The sequence below is a fragment of the Pinus tabuliformis genome, chromosome 3_2, assembly GCF_031772625.1.
Source record: "Pinus tabuliformis cultivar Carrire ecotype Pingquan chromosome 3_2, CPIR1, whole genome shotgun sequence".
Lineage (NCBI taxonomy): Eukaryota > Viridiplantae > Streptophyta > Pinopsida > Pinales > Pinaceae > Pinus > Pinus tabuliformis.
This window is the reverse complement of record NC_142302.1, coordinates 1,177,170,480-1,177,193,932: the sequence shown is the minus strand read 5'-3', so window position 1 is coordinate 1,177,193,932 and position 23,453 is coordinate 1,177,170,480. Positions and strand designations below refer to the sequence as shown.

General features: G+C 36.7%; 1 protein-coding gene across 3 annotated transcripts in view; it reads right to left on the bottom strand.

Annotated features, from left to right (window-relative positions):
- The window catches only part of LOC149184925 (uncharacterized), a 275,322-nt gene extending 253,552 nt beyond the window's left edge, over positions 1–21,770 (bottom strand). Inside the window, exons 1-2 of one of the 3 annotated variants that reach the window (XM_089419015.1) lie at positions 21,457–21,770; positions 21,217–21,307 (exon numbers count right to left, since the gene is read on the bottom strand). In XM_089419015.1, the coding sequence (XP_089275141.1) occupies positions 21,217–21,307; positions 21,457–21,748 (383 nt within the window). In that variant the 5' untranslated portion in view covers positions 21,749–21,770. The remainder of the gene's footprint in view (positions 1–21,216; positions 21,308–21,456) is intronic. The other 2 variants (XM_089419014.1, XM_089419013.1) reach the window with 2 other exon arrangements.
- Positions 21,771–23,453: the final 1,683 nt, after the last annotated feature.

The following is a 23,453-nucleotide window of genomic DNA, read 5'->3' as shown; positions in this document are numbered from 1 at the left end:
TTTCATCAAGAGCAATTTTGAGTCCGCTGTAGAAGAGCATTTCTGGAACCAGATCGTCAATATTTACATGAGATAAAAAACGGTGGAAAGCCCTCAGCAATCGAAGCCGTAGCATGCATCATTCCGAAACCGAAAGCATACGCTGTGGTTTTCCTGGGCAAATTGCTTCATCAGCTGAGGTTTATCATTCCAGTTTCAAACACGCAGAGAATAAAGTCTCTAAAACAATACGCGTGAGATATCCTCGCTGCGTGAGCAGATCCTTTGAAAACGACGGTGCAAGGGTCGATGTATTTGACATGAAATAATATTGTGAATCCAGTTGTGAATCGGTTCAATCAGAAGCACGTCCTGGGGTTTTCTGAGCCGCCATCAAAAGCTCCGCGTGATCGAACGACATCAGCCAGGTCGTGAATTTCACTTTTAACGCAGTCAATATTTCAAAGTTTCTTTGAAATCGAATCAATTTCTGGCTATACGCAGGTATACCCTCGGCCCAGGTAATAAAATCGACTGCCGTCTCTCATCGTATTTTCCGGAAGTTACTGCTCCATTTCACCATTTGAAATTGCGTTCCAGGTATATACGTTTTTCATTTTTGCTGTAGCGTGGAAAATCGTTGTGTCCATTACAAATCCCTGCGTTTTTTGCTTGCTCAGGTTCTCATTTTCGGTCTCACCGCATTGGCATATCTCTGTTTCGATTTTGTCGTAGTCTCCGCGTCTTAGCTTCATCGTTTCTGCCTTTCTTCATATGCATATCGTCTAGCTGTAGTGTAGGGTTTCGATTCACTGTTTAGCTTTCATTTCGTTTTAGCGTCAGGCAAATGTTTAATGTAGTTTCTTTTATTTCACGTTCTAGATTTTAGATTTTAAAAATTTTGTTATTTGTTTTAGATTTAATTTGATTTGGTTAGTTTAGATTTTAATTCTTTTATAGTTTCATTTTTTTTATATATATAGATTCATAAAAAATCAAAAAATAAAATGTTTTTGATTTCTATTAGTTTAGATTTTAGTATTTAGTCTTTAGATTTTATGTTTATAGTTTTAGATTTTAATTATTTTAGATTTTAATTTTAGACTTTAATATTTAGTTTTTTTAGATTTTCATTATTTTAGACTTTAAGTTTTGTTTTGTTTTTTATTTTTTGAATAAAAAAATAAAAAATGAAAAAAATATATTTTTAGTTTTATTTTTAATGATTAGAATTTAGTTTTAAAATTTTAACCCTTTTTAGGATTTTTAAATTTCCATAATACTGAAAAATAAAAAAAATTTGAAAAAAGATTTAAAAAATTTTGAAAAAAATATTAAAATTTTCGAAAATTATTTTTGCCAGATTTCAGTTGCTTTCACGTTATATATTTATTGCTGAGATCTAAAGTTTTCAAGCCGAGATGCGAAATTGATATCTGGTTAATGGTTTATGATTCTCGTGGTGATTAAAAGCATTCATCTTTTCAAATTTTCAGTTGCCGGGTATCGTTTTGGTCATATGATTTAGCTGATGATAGATGGTTGCTATTCATGGTCCATGTTTCTATATCATTTAAAAAGTAATCATTTAAACATTAACTCCACAAGGCACTGGTCTGCTAAATTAACCAAATCATCGCGTGCTTTTTTTCGTGTCTCGTGTCTCCCAACCAACTGGTCGACAGTTGGTCACATCATCTCACAGGGTCTACCCCCCTTAGCCGCGGGAGACAGGCTCAAACGGAGGGATTGGGGATCAGAGTGACAGCCCCCGGTCCGAGCGTTGTCGTGCCAATCTGCGCGACAACATTTTTTGGCGCCGTTGCCGGGGACTTTGTTTTCTCGGCATTTCATCATCCTTCTCATTTTTATCTGTTCATCTGGCCCGGCAACGCCAACATTTTTGGCGCCGTTGCCGGGGATAGAGTTTTTCTGTCCTTGGTGTTTCAACATCTTTTCATCATTCATCGTTCATCTGTCTATCATTCGTCTGAGCCGGCAACGCCAACATTTTTTGGCGCCGTTGCCGGGGAAAGAGTTTTTCTATTCCTGGAGTTTCATCGACATTCATCTTCTCATCTTTCTCATCTCTCAGTTTGAGCTGGCATATTCAATATTTTGGCATCTTTTCATCACGTATCAGTAGCGTCTCTTCGGTTTGTTTCTTGTTTGGGTGGCGACTCCATTTTCTTATTTTTTCCCAGACAAGAGGCCTGCCGCATATCTTTTTGTTGATTGCTTTCTGGATCTTAGAATCAGACTTATTGTTCAAGTGGCGACTCCACTTCTTTCATCTTTTGATTTTCTTGAGCATAGATCTAGTTCTATCATCCATCTCATCCTTTATTATTCATCATGGATTATTCATGTAAACCATGTCGTTTTACTCACCGTCTCCATGATTTTCCGGAGGAGGCCCTTCCTGAATTACCTATTTTTTCAGATGGTGATCCAATCGCTGCTAAAAGGCATATTGACTTGTTTATTCGCATCATGACCATATGTTGCAAACCCCCTCAGTTTAATCATAGCGATATCAAAATGCGTCTAATTGTCCTTTCTTTAGAAGATGGTGCTTTGAATTGGTTTAACAATTTTCCTAAGGATTCTTTCAATTCTTTGGTTGATATTATCAATGCTTTTGAAGATAGATATTGTTATCCGGTCAGCTTGCCTTCTACCTCTAAAATTGTGCAACAGAATGAAAGCAATTTGATAAGCGGTCCAGCTGAAAGATCCCAAGACGATTCATCATGTCAGAACGTGTCATCCATCGGAAATATTGCAGATCAAGTTCATGATAGTGAAAAATCAGGGACAAATGACAACGAAAGGGAAGAGCAAAAGCAAATTTTACGAGACCTAATGATGCTGGTGAGAAATATGGAAATCAATCAAACTAATTATGTCAATGATGTGAAAACTTTATGCACCCATCTGGAAAAACGTAACAGGGAGATTGAGGTCACGCAAAGTCACCATGCTAAAGAAATTGAGGCCATAAAAACTAATTATGAAACAGAAATTAGAATCATGCAAAGCAGGTTGTCAGTCTTAGAGGAAAATATGGTGACCATGAAAGCTGATCATGATAAGGAAATTGACTCTATGCAAAACAAGTTATTAACTATGGATGAGGAAATGACTATCATGACGTTCAATCATAATAATCAAGTGGCTGACATGCAAGCGAATCATAAAGAAGAAATAAATTTTATGCAGCATTGCTTGACGGACATAAAGGAAAAGAATGTTAAAGTAATAAAAGACATGCAAGAACACCATGCGAGACAAATCAGTGCTACAAAGGTTGAACACTCTAGTCAGATGGATGCCATTAAAATACAAGTTCAAAGGTTTCAGCAACTGGCAGAGGATAGGAGAAACCAGCAAACATCAACAGATCAGGAGTCTTCTCATTTGCTGCAACAAGATTCATCTTATTATTGGGAAGTTGTTGATTCGATTGAAAGATGGTTGATTGAGGGTGATCCAGACAGACTTAAGAATGATAAAGATCAGATGCAAGATGAAGAAAGACATAGCACGCATATCTTACATACTTCGTCTGATAGTTTTGAAACAGAAAGTTCCAGGTCATCAGTAATTGAACCTGCCAGAAAGAAAAAGCGTAAGAGAAAGAAGATGAGACGAAGATTTGATACATCAGACGGCCGTGAGCAGCTTGATTTTCGGATAGGAAAAAGTCCTACCATATGCAAAATTGGACATGGCACATCCGACAAGCAGCCGACAGATTTGCCTGAAAGCAGGCAAATGCTCAGTATGCACTTTATTGAACACATCTGATGCCGTAGGGCATCTTTTGTATCGTATTTCTAACCCTACTCCTTGTTTTTTCCGCATTTTCATTTCTGCTTTAGATAGTTAATAAATGAAGAGCTTTTATCTTTCCTGTGCTTAATGTATATGATGATTTTGGACGGACGCTACTTATATTTTGTTTTGTGTTGTATGGATGCAGATTCTGGATTCTCACATTCCTGCAAGCAGCAACGTGTCCCCAAGTAGAGCCAGATGTTGACCTCTACTGGTCAACTACCCATGCAGTGCAGCACCCTGTTTTTCTTGACAGAAAGGAGCAGCACCTGAGCGACGTGTCCGTGCCAGCCTACAGTCATCAGCAGCTTGATCATTTCAATTGTAAACCCAGTCTGCATGTATGAATTGTAAATAATCTAAGCAGATCTGAGTCATGTATGTAAAATTGCCTAGGTGGACCTAACTTTCTATGATAATCTATGTCCCGGAAGGTTTTTCGTCTCACCGATCCATGGATCGGCAGAGTTTTCCTTCAAACCTGACCCCAAAGCCGGGATGCATTTTGTCATTAGAACTTTAGGAGAATCCTAGTGTGTTAATCTGCTAGATTATAGTTGTGTCGCAGAACTGGGTGATTGATGAGGGTCTGTATTAAAGGGGTTTTCCCCCTTAAGATGTAAATTTGTAAAAGTCATCATGAAATGTGTCTTGAGGGTCGAAAAATGTTTTGAATCCCCTCATGAGTCCTAAGTCCTAGGTCCTAGGTGATGTTTCCGAAGGCTTAGTTCAGTGATCCATTTTAAAATGAATTAAAAAATTTAAAAAAATGAATAAAAATAATAAAATAATAAAATAAATAAAAATTTAAAAATTAATAAAAAATAATAAAAAAAAAAAATTTAAAAATTTTAAAAATTTAAAAAAAAATAATAATAATAAAAAAATTAAGTGAATAAATCAACAGATGAGATCAAGAGATGTCTTGATCCTCATCAACGGTCGAGATCATTTCTACGTGGATCACTCGAACTAGCCGTTGGGATCATTTCCTTTAAATAGGGTGCTAGGGGTCATTTCAGATCATTCGATCTGTGAGTCAAAGACTGAAGAAGCTCTCTTGTAAATTTGTTCCTGGTTAATAAAGAAGACTTTGGGGTCCATATCTTGCTGGTGTTACTCTCTTGAAATGCTGTGAGATTGTTTTGATTTTCTGCATATGTGATTTTCAGCTGTTAATAATAGCTTTTGTAGAGTATTGTGGGTACAGGTATCTTGCTCACTTGCTAGGGTTTGGGTGCTGTTAGGGTTTCTGAAGTAATGGCAGGTATCTCCATTACTTCCTGAGATCTAGCAGCATTCTTGCCCTCTTTACTGATGGTTGTTTCTGAGCTGTGCAGAAAAACCCTTGCTGAAGAAGATTTGGTGGGCGTTAGGGGAAGTTCTCGACTGAACCAGCCAACTCCCACAAGCATTTTCTGCTGAGCCCAGTGGATTTGATCCTGGGTCCATCATTCGGTTTTATTTTTCTAATCTGCATGAGAGAATTTCTGAAGTTTCTTTTTTACAGTGACAATCTGAAATTTCTTTTCTTTAAAATTTTCCTATTCTTAATGTTAGATCTGGCTGTGAAGGGGCTAAATCTGTAAATTATCAGCTGTCTAGGGTTTTATTTTTAATTTTTGATTTTTACAGGTTTCATTAGGGTTTTGTATTTTTGTGTTTTCAGATACAGGGTTTTCATCAAGAGCAATTTTGAGTCCGCTGTAGAAGAGCATTTCTGGAACCAGATCGTCAATATTTACATGAGATAAAAAACGGTGGAAAGCCCTCAGCAATCGAAGCCGTAGCATGCATCATTCCGAAACCGAAAGCATACGCTGTGGTTTTCCTGGGCAAATCGCTTCATCAGCTGAGGTTTATCATTCCAGTTTCAAACACGCAGAGAATAAAGTCTCTAAAACAATACGCGTGAGATATCCTCGCTGCGTGAGCAGATCCTTTGAAAACGACGGTGCAAGGGTCGATGTATTTGACATGAAATAATATTGTGAATCCAGTTGTGAATCGGTTCAATCAGAAGCACGTCCTGGGGTTTTCTGAGCCGCCATCAAAAGCTCCGCGTGATCGAACGACATCAGCCAGGTCATGAATTTCACTTTTAACGCAGTCAATATTTCGAAGTTTCTTTGAATTCGAATCAATTTCTGGCTATACGCAGGTATACCCTCGGCCCAGGTAATAAAATCGACTGCCGTCTCTCATCGTATTTTCCGGAAGTTACTGCTCCATTTCACCATTTGAAATTGCGTTCCAGGTATATACGTTTTTCATTTTTGCTGTAGCGTGGAAAATCGTTGTGTCCATTACAAATCCCTGCGTTTTTTGCTTGCTCAGGTTCTCATTTTCAGTCTCACCGCATTGGCATATCTCTGTTTCGATTTTGTCGTAGTCTCCGCGTCTTAGCTTCATCGTTTCCGCCTTTCTTCATATGCATATCGTCTAGCTGTAGTGTAGGGTTTCGATTCACTGTTTAGCTTTCATTTCGTTTTAGCGTTAGGCAAATGTTTAATGTAGTTTCTTTTATTTCACGTTCTAGATTTTAGATTTTAAAAATTTTGTTATTTGTTTTAGATTTAATTTGATTTGGTTAGTTTAGATTTTAATTCTTTTATAGTTTCATTTTTTTTATATATATAGATTCATAAAAAATCAAAAAATAAAATGTTTTTGATTTCTATTAGTTTAGATTTTAGTATTTAGTCTTTAGATTTTATGTTTATAGTTTTAGATTTTAATTATTTTAGATTTTAATTTTAGACTTTAATATTTAGTTTTTTTAGATTTTCATTATTTTAGACTTTAAGTTTTGTTTTATTTTTGATTTTTTGAATAAAAAATAAAAAATGAAAAAAATATATTTTTAGTTTTATTTTTAATGATTAGAATTTAGTTTTAGAATTTTAACCCTTTTTAGGATTTTTAAATTTCCATAATACTGAAAAATAAAAAAAATTTGAAAAAAGATTTAAAAAATTTTGAAAAAAATATTAAAATTTTGGAAAATTATTTTTGCCAGATTTCAGTTGCTTTCACGTTATATCTTTATTGCTGAGATCTAAAGTTTTCAAGCCGAGATGCGAAATTGATATCTGGTTAATGGTTTATGATTCTCGTGGTGATTAAAAGCATTCATCTTTTCAAATTTTCAGTTGCCGGGTATCGTTTTGGTCATATGATTTAGCTGATGATAGATGGTTGCTATTCATGGTCCATGTTTCTATATCATTTAAAAAGTAATCATTTAAACATTAACTCCACAAGGCACTGGTCTGCTAAATTAACCAAATCATCGCGTGCTTTTTTTCGTGTCTCGTGTCTCCCAACCAACTGGTCGACAGTTGGTCACATCATCTCACAGGGTCTACCCCCCTTAGCCGCGGGAGACAGGCTCAAACGGAGGGATTGGGGATCAGAGTGACAGCCCCCGGTCCGAGCGTTGTCGTGCCAATCTGCGCGACAACAGGGATCAACCAAATGGATAAGGCACATGGTCTACGATGTTCTTGGCACCTCGCAGGGAAGATGCCATCCCCTTTGGAGCCAATGTTAGGGTCCTATATTATAGGGATCTTTGTCATTTCAGTCTTTCTATTCATTTGAGGTAAATTTGTAAATGTCAGTTTTGGTTTCATGTGTGTTATGGCCTAAAGGGGTCTATTGTGAATAAGAGGTCGAGATTTACATTGAGTATCATGTAAAGTTGTTGAATCAAAAGGTCTATTTGCTAAAATCTGAAGTTGTAATGTCATGAAGGATCATCATTAAAAGGGTAATCATAAGGGGTCATTGGTCACCATGAAAGGGTATTTAAAGATCAAGTCATGAAAGATTTTGGTCATCATGAGTTAGTTAGTTTAGTTCTGTCAGTTATGGGAATCTATGGTCAGTCATGTCATGATGTCATGGTGTCATCATTACAAAAATCACTTATCATTTTCCATATCAAGAAAGTGGATAATCATTAGCCTAAAGAAAATCTTTGTAAGATATAAAGGTCCTAAATGTGCTTCCTTACTCTCATCTCTCTCATTCAAAGCACGTGCTCTGAAAACATTTTGAAGGTCGAAGGAAGGAGTGTTGCATGTTTGCAAGTTCAAACTATTGCACAAAATGGAGGATGTTGTGAAACTGAGAAAATCGTTGTGCCTTTCAAAGAATTGTCAAGCCGGTCACGATGTTGCGACAGTTGCTACAAATCTAATAACAAAGGGAGATAGTGTTTTGGAGGCTTACTTTCACTTTTGGGGTTGTTTCATAGGTTCATAAGCTTCACAGGGACATTCCAAGACAACCCATCAGTTTCATTTATCAAAGATAGGCTACAAGTATACAAAACTTGGAATGTTGCACAAGTTGCTGCGAAACTGTCAAAAGCATTAGGGTTTAATTAAAAATCAAATTTTCGGCATTATTTTTGTGTGTGGGAACTTAAAAGAGGTCTACAAGGGTGGAAACATCATCAATCATCCATTTTTGCTCAGCCAAAGTTCAAGCATGTGATTAAAGCCATGAAAAGACAGCCCGTTGTGAAAGTGCGTTGCGCAAACATATTTTCACCATATCTCTTAAACCCTATACCCGCTTACCATGAAATTTTTATAGGAGATGCATGGGGGTGAGATGAATAAACTCAGTTAATTTCAGCCCAAATGCTTCACGGTTTTTGAGAAACAAGCTACTATCACCTACAACCATTTTTGGATTTTCTCGAGATTAGTGAGTCGGATTTGGCTCAAAATTTTTGGGAAGGTGAAGTATGATGATAATAACTTGTTGTAAACATTTCAGTGCCACCAGACTCACCGTTTGGGAGATATTCAATAAACACAGTCGTTGCGCAAAGGAGGCAAGAGAGACGCTGCGTTTTTTACAGTATCACTTCAAAATCTATTTCAGACCTAAGGGAGATGAATTTTGAAAAAGTGAAAGAGGTTTTTGTCACAGTCAAACACTAGATAAGTTATAAACACCTCTCTCAGTTTTTGCACAGGAATTACAATGTGTCACTTTGAGACCCATTTTTCACAATTTTGCCAAGCCAAATTTATTGACAGAGTTCTAGAATTTTTGAAATTCGACTTGGTGGACCTCCAACTTCGCATAATTGATTCCAAGCTGATTTGGATGATGAAGTTTGAATATTTTTCTACCCAATGCCATGATTTCTCTTCGTTAGCATATTTTTTGTTAGTCAAAAACAAAACCCTAGATAGTAGGATATGGGCAGATTTTCCAAATATTTTATTCCTAAAGCATTGCAACCTCTTCCTATCTTTGGGAAAAGGATGGATTTCGATCCCCCTTGACTTAGGAAGAGCATATTGTATATAATTTATGAATCTGAATGTAAAAAGGGTTGGTTGGTTAGATTGGAGAGAAAGAGACTCGTGTATGTGATATCTTCTCTGAAATTTTTTGCCAGTGAATGAAAGACAAAAGGTGATTTGCAGGTATTCCAGTGTCAGACCTTCATGGTGTTGTGCTTATTTCATGTTGTAAGTTTGTCTTATACTTTTACATCTCTTGAATGTGTGTCTTCATGCCTGGAAGAACCAAATCTTTAACTCAAAATTCATCTAAAAGGTGCTCTAATTTAGTTTTACCAAGTGACCTATGTTTTCTTCTTAAAGCAACATTTAGAATGTATCTACAGTTTAAACTTCATATTATTTGTGTTGTTTCCATCGTTTCTCACACTCACCCTCCTACAACGAATTAATTCCATCACCAAGACTACCTACCTTGCCCCTGTGGAAAAACCCTTCCTCTCTTCATCATATCACTGGACAAATAATAAATTTGACATGACTCCATGCCCAATGGATCTTCCTCCTTTCTTACCAGCAATCCTTTGAAAATCAGACCTATTATACCTAACCTAATATCAGATTAGTTGAACAACCTAAGTGAGAGAGCCCTCTCCAAAGCTAGAAGGGCTAGATTCTAGCCTAAAAGTGATTTGTGGTTACCTCTGGAATTTCTCCCCTCAGCCTAGGGAAATCTACGGAGTGCTAACATTCTGGCGCTGTTGTCGGGGAACGAAAGGTTCCATCTTCCCTAGGAAAGAACCAATAAGTTTCAGATTTGATTACTGATGGTGAACAGTGATCAGAAACAAGAAGGTTGTGCATTATTCACCAAGGAATTCCATTTCCAAGAATTCAGATTCCAGAGCATTCATGGCGACTCCACCGTTCAAAGAATTCAGAGCTTGAATTGCCTAATCTATCAAAATGGCAGGGTATCTGGTAGGCCCTATTTCTATTGAAGGTTCCAAAGAATACTGGGATAATTTTGATCATGGTCAAATTGATGAAGATTTCTCTAATTTATTACCTATTTATTTAAAGTCATGCAAATGTATATCTGAAGATAAAATTCACTTTTTAGAGGAGTTTGTTGACAATCTTGAGAAGGACATTCAAGTCTTAAATGTTCAAATTTAGTCTTACAATTTTCAAGATCAAAATCAGTTTTTTGAAGACCTTTTCCCACTTTCTTTAGTTACTAAGATTGAAGGATGTTATGTTTTTAAACATGAAATTAACAACATACAGTTGAAACCAGGGTCTGACTTAAACAGCACATATGAGCAGTCTCATCATGGCAATCAAATTATAGAACTTCTTGATGATCAGCAAACGAAATATGTTTTCTTTGATCCTATAGTTGATTATATGAAAGATTTCAACAGTCAAGATTTGCATCTTTTAATTAGTTGTACGTCTGCAAATGAAAATGATGGTCAGCTAGTATCAAAAACACTGCCAGGAATGATTTTATTGCAGCAATTTTATGCAGACTTTCAGTCCTTTCATGACAGCTTTAAATTAGCTTTGTGTGAAAGCAAAGATGCAGTTGACAATTGTTACAATATGATTGTCTTCTGTTTTCATTTGAGGGTCCTTTTACAAGCCTGTTGGAATCATCAGTCAAGGTAGATCTTGTTTTGTTCACCAGTGCAAAGATTGGATTCGGTTTGAGGTTTGAGTTGCTTCTGCCATTTAATGTTCCATTTTTTATCTTGTTGAAGCACAGTCAAGCAATCAAATTATGTGAGCAGCTACTTGATTGGCTTTACTGGAAATTTGAGATAACTTGATTTAACACTTGCGCTCAACAAAGTAGGATAAGTAGGAAATGGTGTGCAATAAGCTTGTTTGGCAAGCATCTCTTTCAGCACGTGTTTTCAGATTGCAGTTTGAACATCTTCTTCAGTACTTTTCAGATTTCCATTTCAGCAGTGTGCCTGCTTCCAGCGGTTTGTTTCGGCAAATTGGCATTTCTTTTAAAATTCATTTTCAGTTTGCAGTTGTGTGTTGAAGATTTGGAAGAGAGCAAGTTATAGGCTCCAGGTAGCAAATTAAGTTTGGGATCAACCCAATGGATAAGGCACATGGTCTACGATGTTCTTGGCACATGGTAGGGAGGATGCCATCCCCTTTGGAGCCAATGTTAGGGTCCTATATTATAGGAATCTTTGTCATTTCAGTCTTTCTATTCATTTGAGGTAAATTTGTAAATGTCAGTTTTGGTTTCATGTGTGTTATGGCCTAAAGGGGTCTATTGTGAATAAGAGGTCGAGATTTAGGTTGACTATCATGTAAATTTGTTGAGTCAAAAGGTCTATTTGCTAAAATCTAAAGTTGTAATGTCATGAAGGATCATCATTAAAAGGGTAATCATAAGGGGTCATTGGTCACCATGAAAGGGTATTTAAAGGTAATGTCATGAAAGATTTTGGTCATCATGAGTTAGTTAGTTTAGCCCTGTCAATTATGGGAATCTATGGTCAGTCATGTCATGATGTCATGGTGTTATCATTACAAAAATCACTTATCATTTTCCATATCAAGAAAGTGGATAATCATTACCCTAAAGAAAATCTTTGTAAGATATGAAGGTCCTAAATGTGCTTCATTACTCTCATTTCTCTCATTCAAAGCACATGCTTTGAAAACACTTTGAAGGTCGAAGGAAGGAGTGTTGCATGTCTGCAATTTCAAACTGCTGCACAAGTTGGAGGATGCTGCGAAACTGAGGAAATCGCTGCGCATTTCAAAGAATTGTCAAGCCAGCCATGATGTTGCAAAAGGTGTTGCAAATCTAATAACAAAGGGAGATAGTGTTTTGGAAGCTTGCTTTCAGTTTTAGGGTTGTTTCATAGGTTCATAAGCTTCACAGGGACATTCCAAGATGACCCATCAATTTCATTTTGTCAGAGATAGGCTACAAGTATACAAAACTTGGAATGTTGCAAAAGTTGCTGCAAAACTGTCAAAAGCATTAGGGTTTAATTAAAAATCAAATTTTTGGCATTGTTTTTGTGTGTGGGAACTTAAAAGAGGTTTACAAGGGTGGAAACATCATCAATCATCCATTTTTGCTTAGCCAAAGTTCAAGGATGGGATTAAAGCCATGAAAAGACAGCTCGCTACGAAAGTGCGCTGCGCAAACGTTTTTTCACCATATCTCTTAAACCCTGTACCCGTTTACCATGAAATTTTTACAGGAGATGCACGGGGGTGAGATGAATAAACTCAGTTAAGTTCAGCCCAAAATGCTTCACGGTTTTTGAAAAACAAGCTATTGTCACCTATATCCATTTTAGGATTTTCGCGAGATCCGTGAATCTGATTTGGTTCAAATTTTTTGTGGAGATGAAGCATGATGATAGTAACTTGCTATAAAAATTGTAGCTCCATTGGACTCACCGTTTGGGACATATTAAAAAAAAAACAATCGTTGCACAAAGGAAGCAGAGGAGACATTGCGTTTTTTACAGTTTCACTTCAAAATCGGTTTCTGACCTAAGGGAGATGAATTTTGAAAAAATGAAAGAGGTTTTTGTCAAACACTAGATAAGTTACAAAAACCTCTCTCAGTTTTTGCACAGGCATTATGGTTTGGGAATTACATGTGTCACTTTGAGACCCATTTTTCACAATTTTGCCAAGCCAAATTTGTTGACAGAGTTCTAGAATTTTTGAAATTCGACTTGGTGGACCTCCAACTTCGCATAATTGATTCCAAGCTGATTTGGATGATGAAGTTTGAATATTTTTCTATCCAATGCCATGATTTTCTCTTCAATTAGCATATTTTTGGTTAGTCAAAAACCAAACCCTAAATAGTAGGATATGGGCAGATTTTCCAAATATTTTATTCCTAAAGCATTGTAACCTCTTCCTATCTTTTGGAAAATGATGGATTTTGACCCCCTTTGACTTAGGAAGAGAATATTGTATATAATTCATGAATCTGAATGTAAAAAGGGTTGGTTGGTTAGATTGGAGAGAAAGAGACTTGTGTATGTGATATCTTTTCTGAAATTTTTTGCCAGTGAATGAAAGACAGAAGGTGATTTGCAAGGATTCCTATGTCAGATATTGATGGTGTTGTGCTTCTTTCATGTTGTAAGTTTGTCTTATGTTTTTACATCTCTTGAATGTATGTCTTCATGCTTGGAAGAACCAGATGTTTAACTCAGAATTCATCTAAAAGGTGCTCTGATTTAGTTTTACCAAGTGATCTATGTTTTCTTCTTAAAGCAACATTCAAAATTTATCTGCAGTTTGATACTCTTTGTGTTGTTTCCATCTTTTCTCACACTCACCCTCCTACAACGAATTAATTCCATCACCAAGACTGCCTACCTTGCCCCTATGGAAAAACTCTTTCTCTCTTCATCATATCACTGGAAAAATAATAAATTTGACATGACTCCATGCCCAATGGATCTTCTTCCTTTCTTACCAACAATCCTTTGAAAATCAGACCTTATTAAGCACTATACCTAGCCTAATATTAGATTAGTCGAACAACATAAGTGAGAGAGCCCTCTCCAAGGCTAGAAGCTATAGACTCTAGCCTAAAAGTGGTTTGTGGTTACCTCTAGAATTCACGGAGTGCTAATAGTGGGTAAAGAGACACATCCATTGGGCTTCTTGAGCCTACATAATGATGAGGCCAACCTGAACAATTTGCACATGTGTGGGCATAAATTCAAAATCACACTTCTGCTTGTCCGAATGAGATGATCTTTATATCAATCTTAGACCTCTCGAAAAGAGGAATCTAATGCAATCATCATCTCCATCAAAGGAGCTATCCCAAGCTGGAATTTGGCCCTAGTTGCCAATTTTAACATTTGTCTAGTCAGCCGATGGACCAACCCAAATACACCTCAGTGGAATTACCAATTGACCACCAAAACTGGGTTTAATCACAAACTCCAATGCTTCTTCTAGAGGTTCAATTGGTATATTAGTTTGTTTGATGCTAACAATTGGACTTAACCTATGAGTAAATTTAGGATTTAGAAGTCAATGTTTAGAAGTAGTTTACATGTTCTTGATTACTTGGTTGATTGATGGCACTTAGGATAGAAAAATAACATCTGTAACAATATTTGAGTTTACTAATTTCCATTGTTATAAAGGACATGAATGCCTCTAAAACTAATTGATGAATGATAATCTGAATTATGTATATCTCATGGTGTTTTTGCGTGTGTGTGAGTCATTTCCCTATTGTGTCATAAATTTTAATGAAAATTTTGTCATATTTCCTTCAGTATCCATACCCATTTATGTATCTGTTTCAGTGCAAATTACTTAATTATTGTAAATCGTGAAAGTCTATTTAGTAATCAAAAAAATGGATTTTATTTAACCCTTAAAAGTGTAATCGAGACTTTAAGCTAAAGGGGGAGCTATTAAGGGATGAGAACAGGTAGATGAGGGGTTCTAGCGCTATTTAACCTTTACCCTTTTCTTAGAACACAAATCCCTATCAACACATATCTATATCAATTTCCATTCTCCTCCAGTGTCACATTAGGCAAGAACAAAAGGAAGAAAATGCAAGTTTGACATTCGTTGGCCTCTATTAAACCCAAGTCAGCATCATATGAGGTCATGATTGATTATGGGTGTGAATGAACCTAATATTGTTTGGCAACATATGTTCGCCCCATTATCCCTACCTAAATCCTATAAAGACATAAAAATTTCAAACATTGAACAAGGCTAACAGTCACATTGGGCCTGACTGAATTACATTTTAGGAAAAAGATTATATAACACCAATTCAATCCATTAAAAATCTTAACTCGGCTCAAATCTTGGAATTATAAAAACAATTGATGAGATTTCCCATCATGAATGCTCAAAAAGCTTCAAAAGAAACTTTTTGCAACAGTAACTCACAACATTCAATCAAATATTGCCTATGAAATCTTACTTTGGGGACTCATAACTTCTCCACCCTCTTTGAGTGATCATCACAAATGTAGTCATCATTCCCTCTACCCTGCCCAAACCCTTATGCAATCCAATTCTTAGAAGATTCATTGTAGAGAACTATAGCATTCTCCTCCATGAATTAGAGAATTTCAAATTCACAGCGCTTTAGAATATCAATGAAACATCACTTTAGTTGATATGAATTTTGACTAAATCTATCCTTAAACTCTAACGTAAAATTATCCCAACCACCTCTTGTATTTTATCTAAATGCATTAGGTCCTCCACCCTTCTTGAGTGGTTGCCACAGATGTAGTCATCACTCTCTCTGGCTTGATCAAACATTTATGTTGTGCTATTCTTACTGGATTAACACTAGAGAACAATGGCATTAAGTCTTAACATCCATGGGTAGAGTGAACCCCATGAATCAGAGAACTTCAAATTCATACTTCTTTAGAATATCGGTAAAACTTCACTGTTGCCCAATATGAAATTAGTCCAAATTTATCCTCACGTAAACCCTCTGTTTTTTAAAACGATCGTTTTGAAACCGACTCGGTCGAGTTGGTCCGAGTTATTGGGCTACCGGGTCGACTCGGCCTTTGAACCGGACCGGCCGACCGAGTTGTTACCGAGCCGACCGAGTTGGCTAACGACTCGGTCAGCTCGGTAACAACCCGGCCGGCTCGGTAACAGCGGCCGGTCAAGTCACTTCAACGCAATTTGTTTCTTGAAATTTTCTTTTTGGGGACCCCAAAGCCCAATGTAATCTGCCTTTGGGTTCTTTGGGGTCCATTCCCCTCTCCTAAACCCTATAAAACCCACCAAACCCCTCTCATTTCCTCACAGCCATCTCATTGCATTTGAGTGAGAATTTGAGTGAGAGTTTGTGAGGAGTTGTGGAGTTTGTTTTTGGAGCAGCAATGAGGAGTCTTGGGCAAGCATTGTAGCGGGAGTGAGGAGCTTCTTGGGCAACCATTGGAGCAACATTGAGGAGTTGGTTTGTTGGAGCAACCTTGAGGAGGCAGTTTGTGCCTAGAGGTATTTTTTTTCACTTGTAAAAATCTGTTTTTGCTTATTTATTTTTTTGTGCAAATCTGGAAATTGAAAAGAGTGTTTTTTGTGAAAGAAATGAACATTGAAGCAATGTTATTTTTTTATTTTCATTTTCAGATTTTTTCCTTTGATTTCCAAGTGAAAAAATAGCACCGAGAGTGAAAGATGTTGCTTGGGCATATGTTGAAATGGTTGATAGTCAAATGCATTGCAAATTTTTCCATAGAAAAATTAAGGAAGGTCCTGGGGGCATTAATAGGTTGAAACAACACTTGGCAGGGATTAGAGGCCAAATTACTCCATGTGAATCACCAGAAATTGGGGAGATTAGGAAGGATTTGTTAGCCAACTTTGAGAAGTTTAAAGAAGAAAAGGCTAGGCAAAAAGAATTAGAGGCTGAAATTGGGAGGAAGAGGAGTATACAAAAAATGATGGCTACCAACCCCCATTTTGATTTTGAGGGTCCTTCTTCTATCCCTTGTACTGATGCATCCAACCCCTTCTGAAATGTTCCTCCCTCTTTAGAGTCTATTCAAGAAAAGGGTTAGGGTAAAATGAAAAAGAAAGCTTATATGAATATCAAAAGTTATTTCATTGTCACAACCTCCTCTCCATCAGATGCACATGGTCCTCAAGCTAGTAGAACTTTGCAGCCCACTTTAGATGACCATTGGAAGAAAGAATTGAGGGAGACTGCTTGCGATTACATATGTAGATGGTGGTATGATGCTAATATCCCCTTCAATGCTTCTCGTTCACCATATTATGAACCTATGTTTGATGTCATACATGCTACTAGAAAAGGCTTCAAAGGCCCTACTATGCATGAGATAAGGGGGTATCGTTTGCAGAAAGGAATTGCCTCCATTAATGAGTATTTGAAAGATTTCAAGGACTCATGGGCAAGAATAGGATGTACCATCATGTCAGATGGATGGACTGATCAAAGGAACCGTACCATCATAAACTTTCTTATCTTCTGCCCACAGGGAACCATGTTTCTAAAATCAGTCGATGCATCTGATAAGGTAAAAGATGGACAATTGTTGTTTTAGCTATTAGATGAGGTTGTTGAGGAGGTGGGGGTGGCTAATGTTGTTCAAGTCATCACAGATAATGCCTCTATGTTCTCGCTGGTAAATTGTTAGAGGAAAAACACAAAACCATCTTTTGGACCCCATGTGTTGCACATTACATAGACCTCATGCTTGAGGATATTGGCAAATTAGATTGGGTGAAAAACACTGTAGATCATGCCAAAAGCATAACAAAATTTATCTACAATCATTCATGGATTTTGAGCCTTATGAGGAGACACACAGGGGGCAGGGATATTATTAGGCCTGCCATCACTAGATTTGCTACTCATTTTTTGACATTGCAATCTATGCTTTCACAACAAAGAAACTTGCAAAAGATATTTTCCAGTGATGAATGGAATCAAAGCCAGTGGTCTCACAAACAGAATGGCAGAGAATTGAAAAAGATGGATTGATTGACTGCATTAATCGCATGATCCCATTGGAGTGTGATCAGCTAGAGATACATCGACAGATCACAACCTTCAACAAAGCCACAGGTACCTTTGGGAAGAACCTAGCAAAGATTGCAAGGGAAGTTGATGAGCCAGGGAAATAAAAAATTCAATTTTCAAATTCTTAAAACTTATTTTGTTAAATCGTTTATAATTTGAAAGTTGGATATAATTTGTAATTTTGTTGAGCTAACTCATTACACTCCTATGTTTTTGCACCACAATGGTGGGAGGCTTTTGGTAGCCATTGTCCTAAATTGTAGAAGTTTGCAATCCGTATTTTGAGTCAAACTTGCAGTGCTACTGGGTGTGAGCGCAATTGGTCTGTCTTTGAGAGGATTCACACGAAGAAGAGAAACCGTTTGGATCAAAAACGGTTAAATGATCTAGTCTATGTCCAATACAACCTCCGGCTCAGACGCAACCAATCGCTGAACAAAAGACCTGATTCAGATCCCATTGTGTTGGAAGACATTGATCCAACATCAGATTGGGTAGTGGAGAGTCATCCAGTAGAGTTTGATTCTGATGAGGATCTTGATTTAGATTTACACGTGGATGCATCACTCGAACATAATGTTCAGTTGAATGCAGATCCACTTGTACCAACCTCAGGGCCAGCCCCAAGTCCTCCAGTTGCAGGCGCTTCCTCTGCTTAGCCACGACAGAAGCGCATATCTCGTCTATCTCAGCTTGCATCTGTTTCATAGCCTACTAGTGCTACCACTTCTACAGTTGCAGTTGGAGATGATGATGAGGAGGAGCCATGGGCATCCCTGCCTAACTCTGATGCAAAGGTTGAGCCAGATGATGTCGGCTCCTTTAGCAGTAGCCAGTAGTACTCGTCACAGTTTACTTTTGTTGTAGAGGCCATTTCTATCCTCCTTGGTTATGTGCTTTTGTTTTGATCTCTATATCGTCATCATGTATGTATTGATAATTAGACAGTGCACTGGGTGCCATTCTGATATAATGGATATATTCCTAAGCCTACTTTGATCATATGTTGTCTTCTATCTATATTCTAATGTTGTGTGTTTGGAAACATGAATGAAAACCTTTAAAATTATGTTTTTTTTATAAAAAAAATAAATATTAATGTATTTTTTACAATGACCGAGTCATTGAAATCGAGCCGGCCAAGTCGATACCACGTCGGAGTTGGAGTCGGAGTCGACCCTCGGTTGAGTCGGAGTCAGAGTCGGAGTTTTAAAACATTGTGTAAACCTAACAGAATGCTATGCCAACCACTTCTTATATTTCACCTTAATGTATTAGGTTGGCCATAACAACCCTCAATATCATAAATTGAAGGATCCCAACCAAGTTGGACATTCCCATTCTGTTGGAATGCGCCATCCTACCAAGTGTTTGCAAAATAGTAATCATATACCCTACAAGTGTTTGCAAAAAAGCATTCACAGTCCTAGAACTTTGATGTTGGATTTATTTGTATTGACTTTAGATTTCTATTTTAGTGGTGTATGATCTTGTTTTAATGTTCTTTGTAAGAAACTTCTACTAGGAGAATCCGCGAACTCGTCACTACCTAAAGGTTCACTTTCACATATATTGATGTCCAAGACCATTTGTCTTCAAGATTGGCAAAAATAAAGGATCTATAATGAAAATAAAATAATATACTCTTTCCCTTCTATGAAATGAGTCCTTTCAAAAAAAATTACATTTTATATTTTGAAATACCAACCACTTAAATCATAACAGTCTTACCTGCAACCTTTCTGATGATAAAATGGCATTGTATACATTGTAGGAAATGCTACATCTCCTATTGGTGTTATACATTAAAAAGGTAAAATAGTCTCCGACATTTAGCAACAAATCAAAAGGAACCCTTGTAACCCTCATCCATGACAAAAGGATAATCCAACTTCAAAGAAGTTTACTACATACGCAATCTAGTAATTTATTAGGTCTTTCCTCTTGAAATGCTTTGTCATCAAATTATAAAGTTCTCAAAGTTCATTAAACCAATTTTTTAAGCAGTAGATATGGAATGATCCGTGTAACTCCAAATGTGTGTAATTAGTGTAAAACCAATTGCCACAGATGTCATTCTAGCATTAGACATCATGGATAAAGCTATGGAATCCACTGATATATTTTCTCCTAATTAAATACCGCATCGCTAAGAGGAGGAGGGGTTTTATTATTTAGCATTGTACTTGTTTTATAGCTGAGCAAACATCCAGGATTGATATTTTGAGAGCATAATAAAGGAGGAGGATCTTGTACAAGTGGTTCAGGCCACCTTGTCAAAAAGTAACTCCATTGTGAGTTTTTATTTTTTTTATGTATATTTCATAACGAAAGCAAATAGAGAATAGAATAGGCATCACCTTTTAGCTAAGTTTTTTCTCGTATTGGATTCCCCAATATAAATCTTGTGTTCATTTTTGTGAATGGTGTGTACAAGTGTCTTTTCTTTTATTTGGTCATATTTCAATTATTTCACAAATTCAAGCAAATCTAGTAATTAATTAATCTAGGATCTAAAGAAAATAAAGTTGCATAGTCTATTATTTCATAATATCTTAAAATCTGTTGTGACAAACTGTTCGAGTAGAATATCTAGATCAAAAAGTGTAATAATGTGAAATGAAATCCTATTATAGAGATATGTCACTATGATACGACGAATTGAAATTGTGAACCTTACATAGATAACAAACATAAATCAAAGAAGACCCACAAGGCATAAGACCAAAACAGTCATAGATGTTAGTCTACACTTGGCATCGCAGCACAAATCAATCAAGAGGGTTTTTCTTTTACTTATTCACAATTATATTTACCATTGTCAATTGTTCCCATCCACCCCCGACCTAGACACATAAAGTGGCAAATGAGTTATAATCCGTGACATACTGGTGAGTCAGGGTCTAACCTGCCAGTACTGGTGTGTCTAACCTTTTGCTGGCAAGTACTCGCTGGAAGAGAGTTATAATGTGAACTAATCACTTTTCGACTGTTGTTTGAATTTTCTTTTTCCAATAATGGTAAGAAAGTGAAATTTCATTTTATTTTATTGCAATTCTGACTATCGTATGAAAGTGGTTATTCTATTTGTTATTTAGATGTGTTGTTTTGTAATTGGCATTCACCTTTTAGGCATTGGTCAGGAAATGATCAATGCCGGACATATGTTCTCCAGCGCTGATTGAAAAGTTTTTACTGTAGTTGCTGTAAAATACTCTCCAGAAACAACAGCTATTTTGTAGGTCCTGACCAATGCCGGACATATGTTCTCCAGCGCTGATTGAAAAGTTTTTACTGTAGTTGCTGTAAAATACTCTCAAGAAACAACAGCTATTTTGTAGGTTTATTGTATCAGACTTGGAAGGTCTAGTTAGCCTGTCCCAGCAGAGTTTGACCTGAGAGTAACTTGGGATATTATTAACTATAATCTCAACCCGCCTAAGCTATTTTTCAAGGACCATTAAGATGAGGATTATGTATTTTGAATGAAATGCGATAAAGATAGCAGTGCAGGATTAGCCTAGAAACATAAAGAGGAAAAGAGAGGTGACATACTCGGAAATTGTTTTCCCGTAAGTCCCAGGCAGAGCCCCTTCCTGAAAACGTTCTTTGCCAACCAAACCCACCTTAGGACTCGAGGCTGTTCCTGGTCCGAATAAATAAACAAATAAATTTATAATGGTCCTATCTTCGAAACCACAAACACGCATCATGCATTGCCTCCGCCGCAAGAGGAAGGGCGAGGAGGATGCATCCGCCGCAAGAGGAAGGGCGAGGAGGGAATGCTGGGCATACCTGAACACCGTGCTATTAACCCAAATCTGGAGAAGCCTTTCCTCGGAGAAATGCTTACTTCTTCCTTGAATGCTGGAGTGCTTGTATTTGTGTGTCTAATTGTATGAAACTCTGTAGCGAAAAGCCATTTTCCTGAAACCATATTGGCCAGCTCCATTCCAACAACTAGGACAGATTCAACTTCGATTGACTTGACATAAGCCAGCTTATCTCTTACATAGGCAAAAGAACATCTGGAGCCATCGAAAACTACATATATCCATTCTGTCTCCAAATTCGAATTCAATTTCATTCATGATCATGATTACGATGTAAAGCATCTATTTTAACTTCCTCCCCGCCAGGAACCACGTTGGGGTGAATGCCCCCTTATTTTATTTTTAAAACAAGATTCTTACATTACATTATTGGTATTAGTAAATGGAATTGATATACCATATATGTGGTATTAGTAAATGGGGTTGATATATCATGATTGAGTTTTTTTTTATTATTTAAATAATGATTGAGTTTATTTTTTATTATTTATATAATGTTGTTTGTTATTTCATAATTTGTATGGTAATTTTGTAATTATATCAAGTAAATTTGAAAAAGTGTAATAGTCTTCTTATTTTATTTTTAAATTAATATACTTACATTACATTATTGGTATTAGTAAATGGAATTGATATATCATATATGTGGTATTAGTAAATGGGGTTGATATATTATGATTGAGTTTATTTTTTATTATTTAAATAATGATTGAGTTCATTTTTTTATTATTTATATAATGTTGTTTGTTATTTGATAATTTGTATGGTAATTTTGTAATTATATTAAGTAAATGAGAAAAGGTGTGTGTATATATATATATATATATATATATATATATATGGAAATTAGTTAATATTTGAAATTTTATTAATTGATATAGCAAAGACAACAAAAGTATGTGAGCATTTTTTATCTATCATCATAACATAAAATTTTGGATTAAAAGAAAGATTAATCTATCAACATTCAATAAGAAATGTTATAAATATAATTGTAATTATAAGAAATTAAAACAAATTCCATATCAGAGGAAGTAAAATGGAAGTTTCGTGTTAGGTTTTGTCTCTTCACAACACCCCGCTCGACGTCACCAAGGGGCTTATGCCTACGAGATGCAGTGAGGATTGCTATTGGAGTGAAGACGATGCCCCTTTCAACTTGTGAGGCGATGATCAAAGGGAGATCTCGACCTTTCATTATGCAACAAGGCCCAAATCAAGCTTCCTCGAGCAACTATCCCACAATGGTAAGCATCTATTTTGGTTTGTCAAAAATTTGTATGTCGAGGACCCTTTTGCACCTACAGAGAAGGAACAAAGCCCCAAATTGGCTCCCAAAGCCTGGATCTATGGCAGCGACCAGGATGATTTATGGTCGTCATGTCAGGAATGCCTTGCGTGGTCGACTTCTAAACATTCCCTCTCCTGCGCATAGGAATCTCACACTTTCACCTTCAAATCAAGCTTTATCTCAGGCTAGAAGAGCCTCAAACATAAAGGAGGAGTTGATCCACCATTTACAGTCCATAGATCAAAAGAAATTGTGATTGAGGATACGAGGCACTCTCTTAGCCCAACCTCCAATATACACAAAGAAAAATAGGACCTTCTAGGTATTTAGAAAAACCCTGTTAGGCAAATCCATATTGATATGGGTTAAGGATGAGGAAATAATGGAAAGCTTCAAAACTAAGATTCAGTAGCGAGTGGGGCTCCGTGGGGGCTCCCAATTGCAGAGCAAAAGCTCATCTCAGAAGAGAAATTGTTACAAGACAAGAGAACTCTCAAAGACTATAACTTAAGCAGGGGATCCTCTCTCTCCTTAGTCTCAAGATTGCATGGCGAATCAGGGCATAGCCCATCGATCTCTTATAAAGAAGCATCCAGAGCAGGTGCACAACAAGTTAAGGCTACCACCCCATCTGGGTCTCTCCCTGAGCCTTACATAGTGGAAAATAA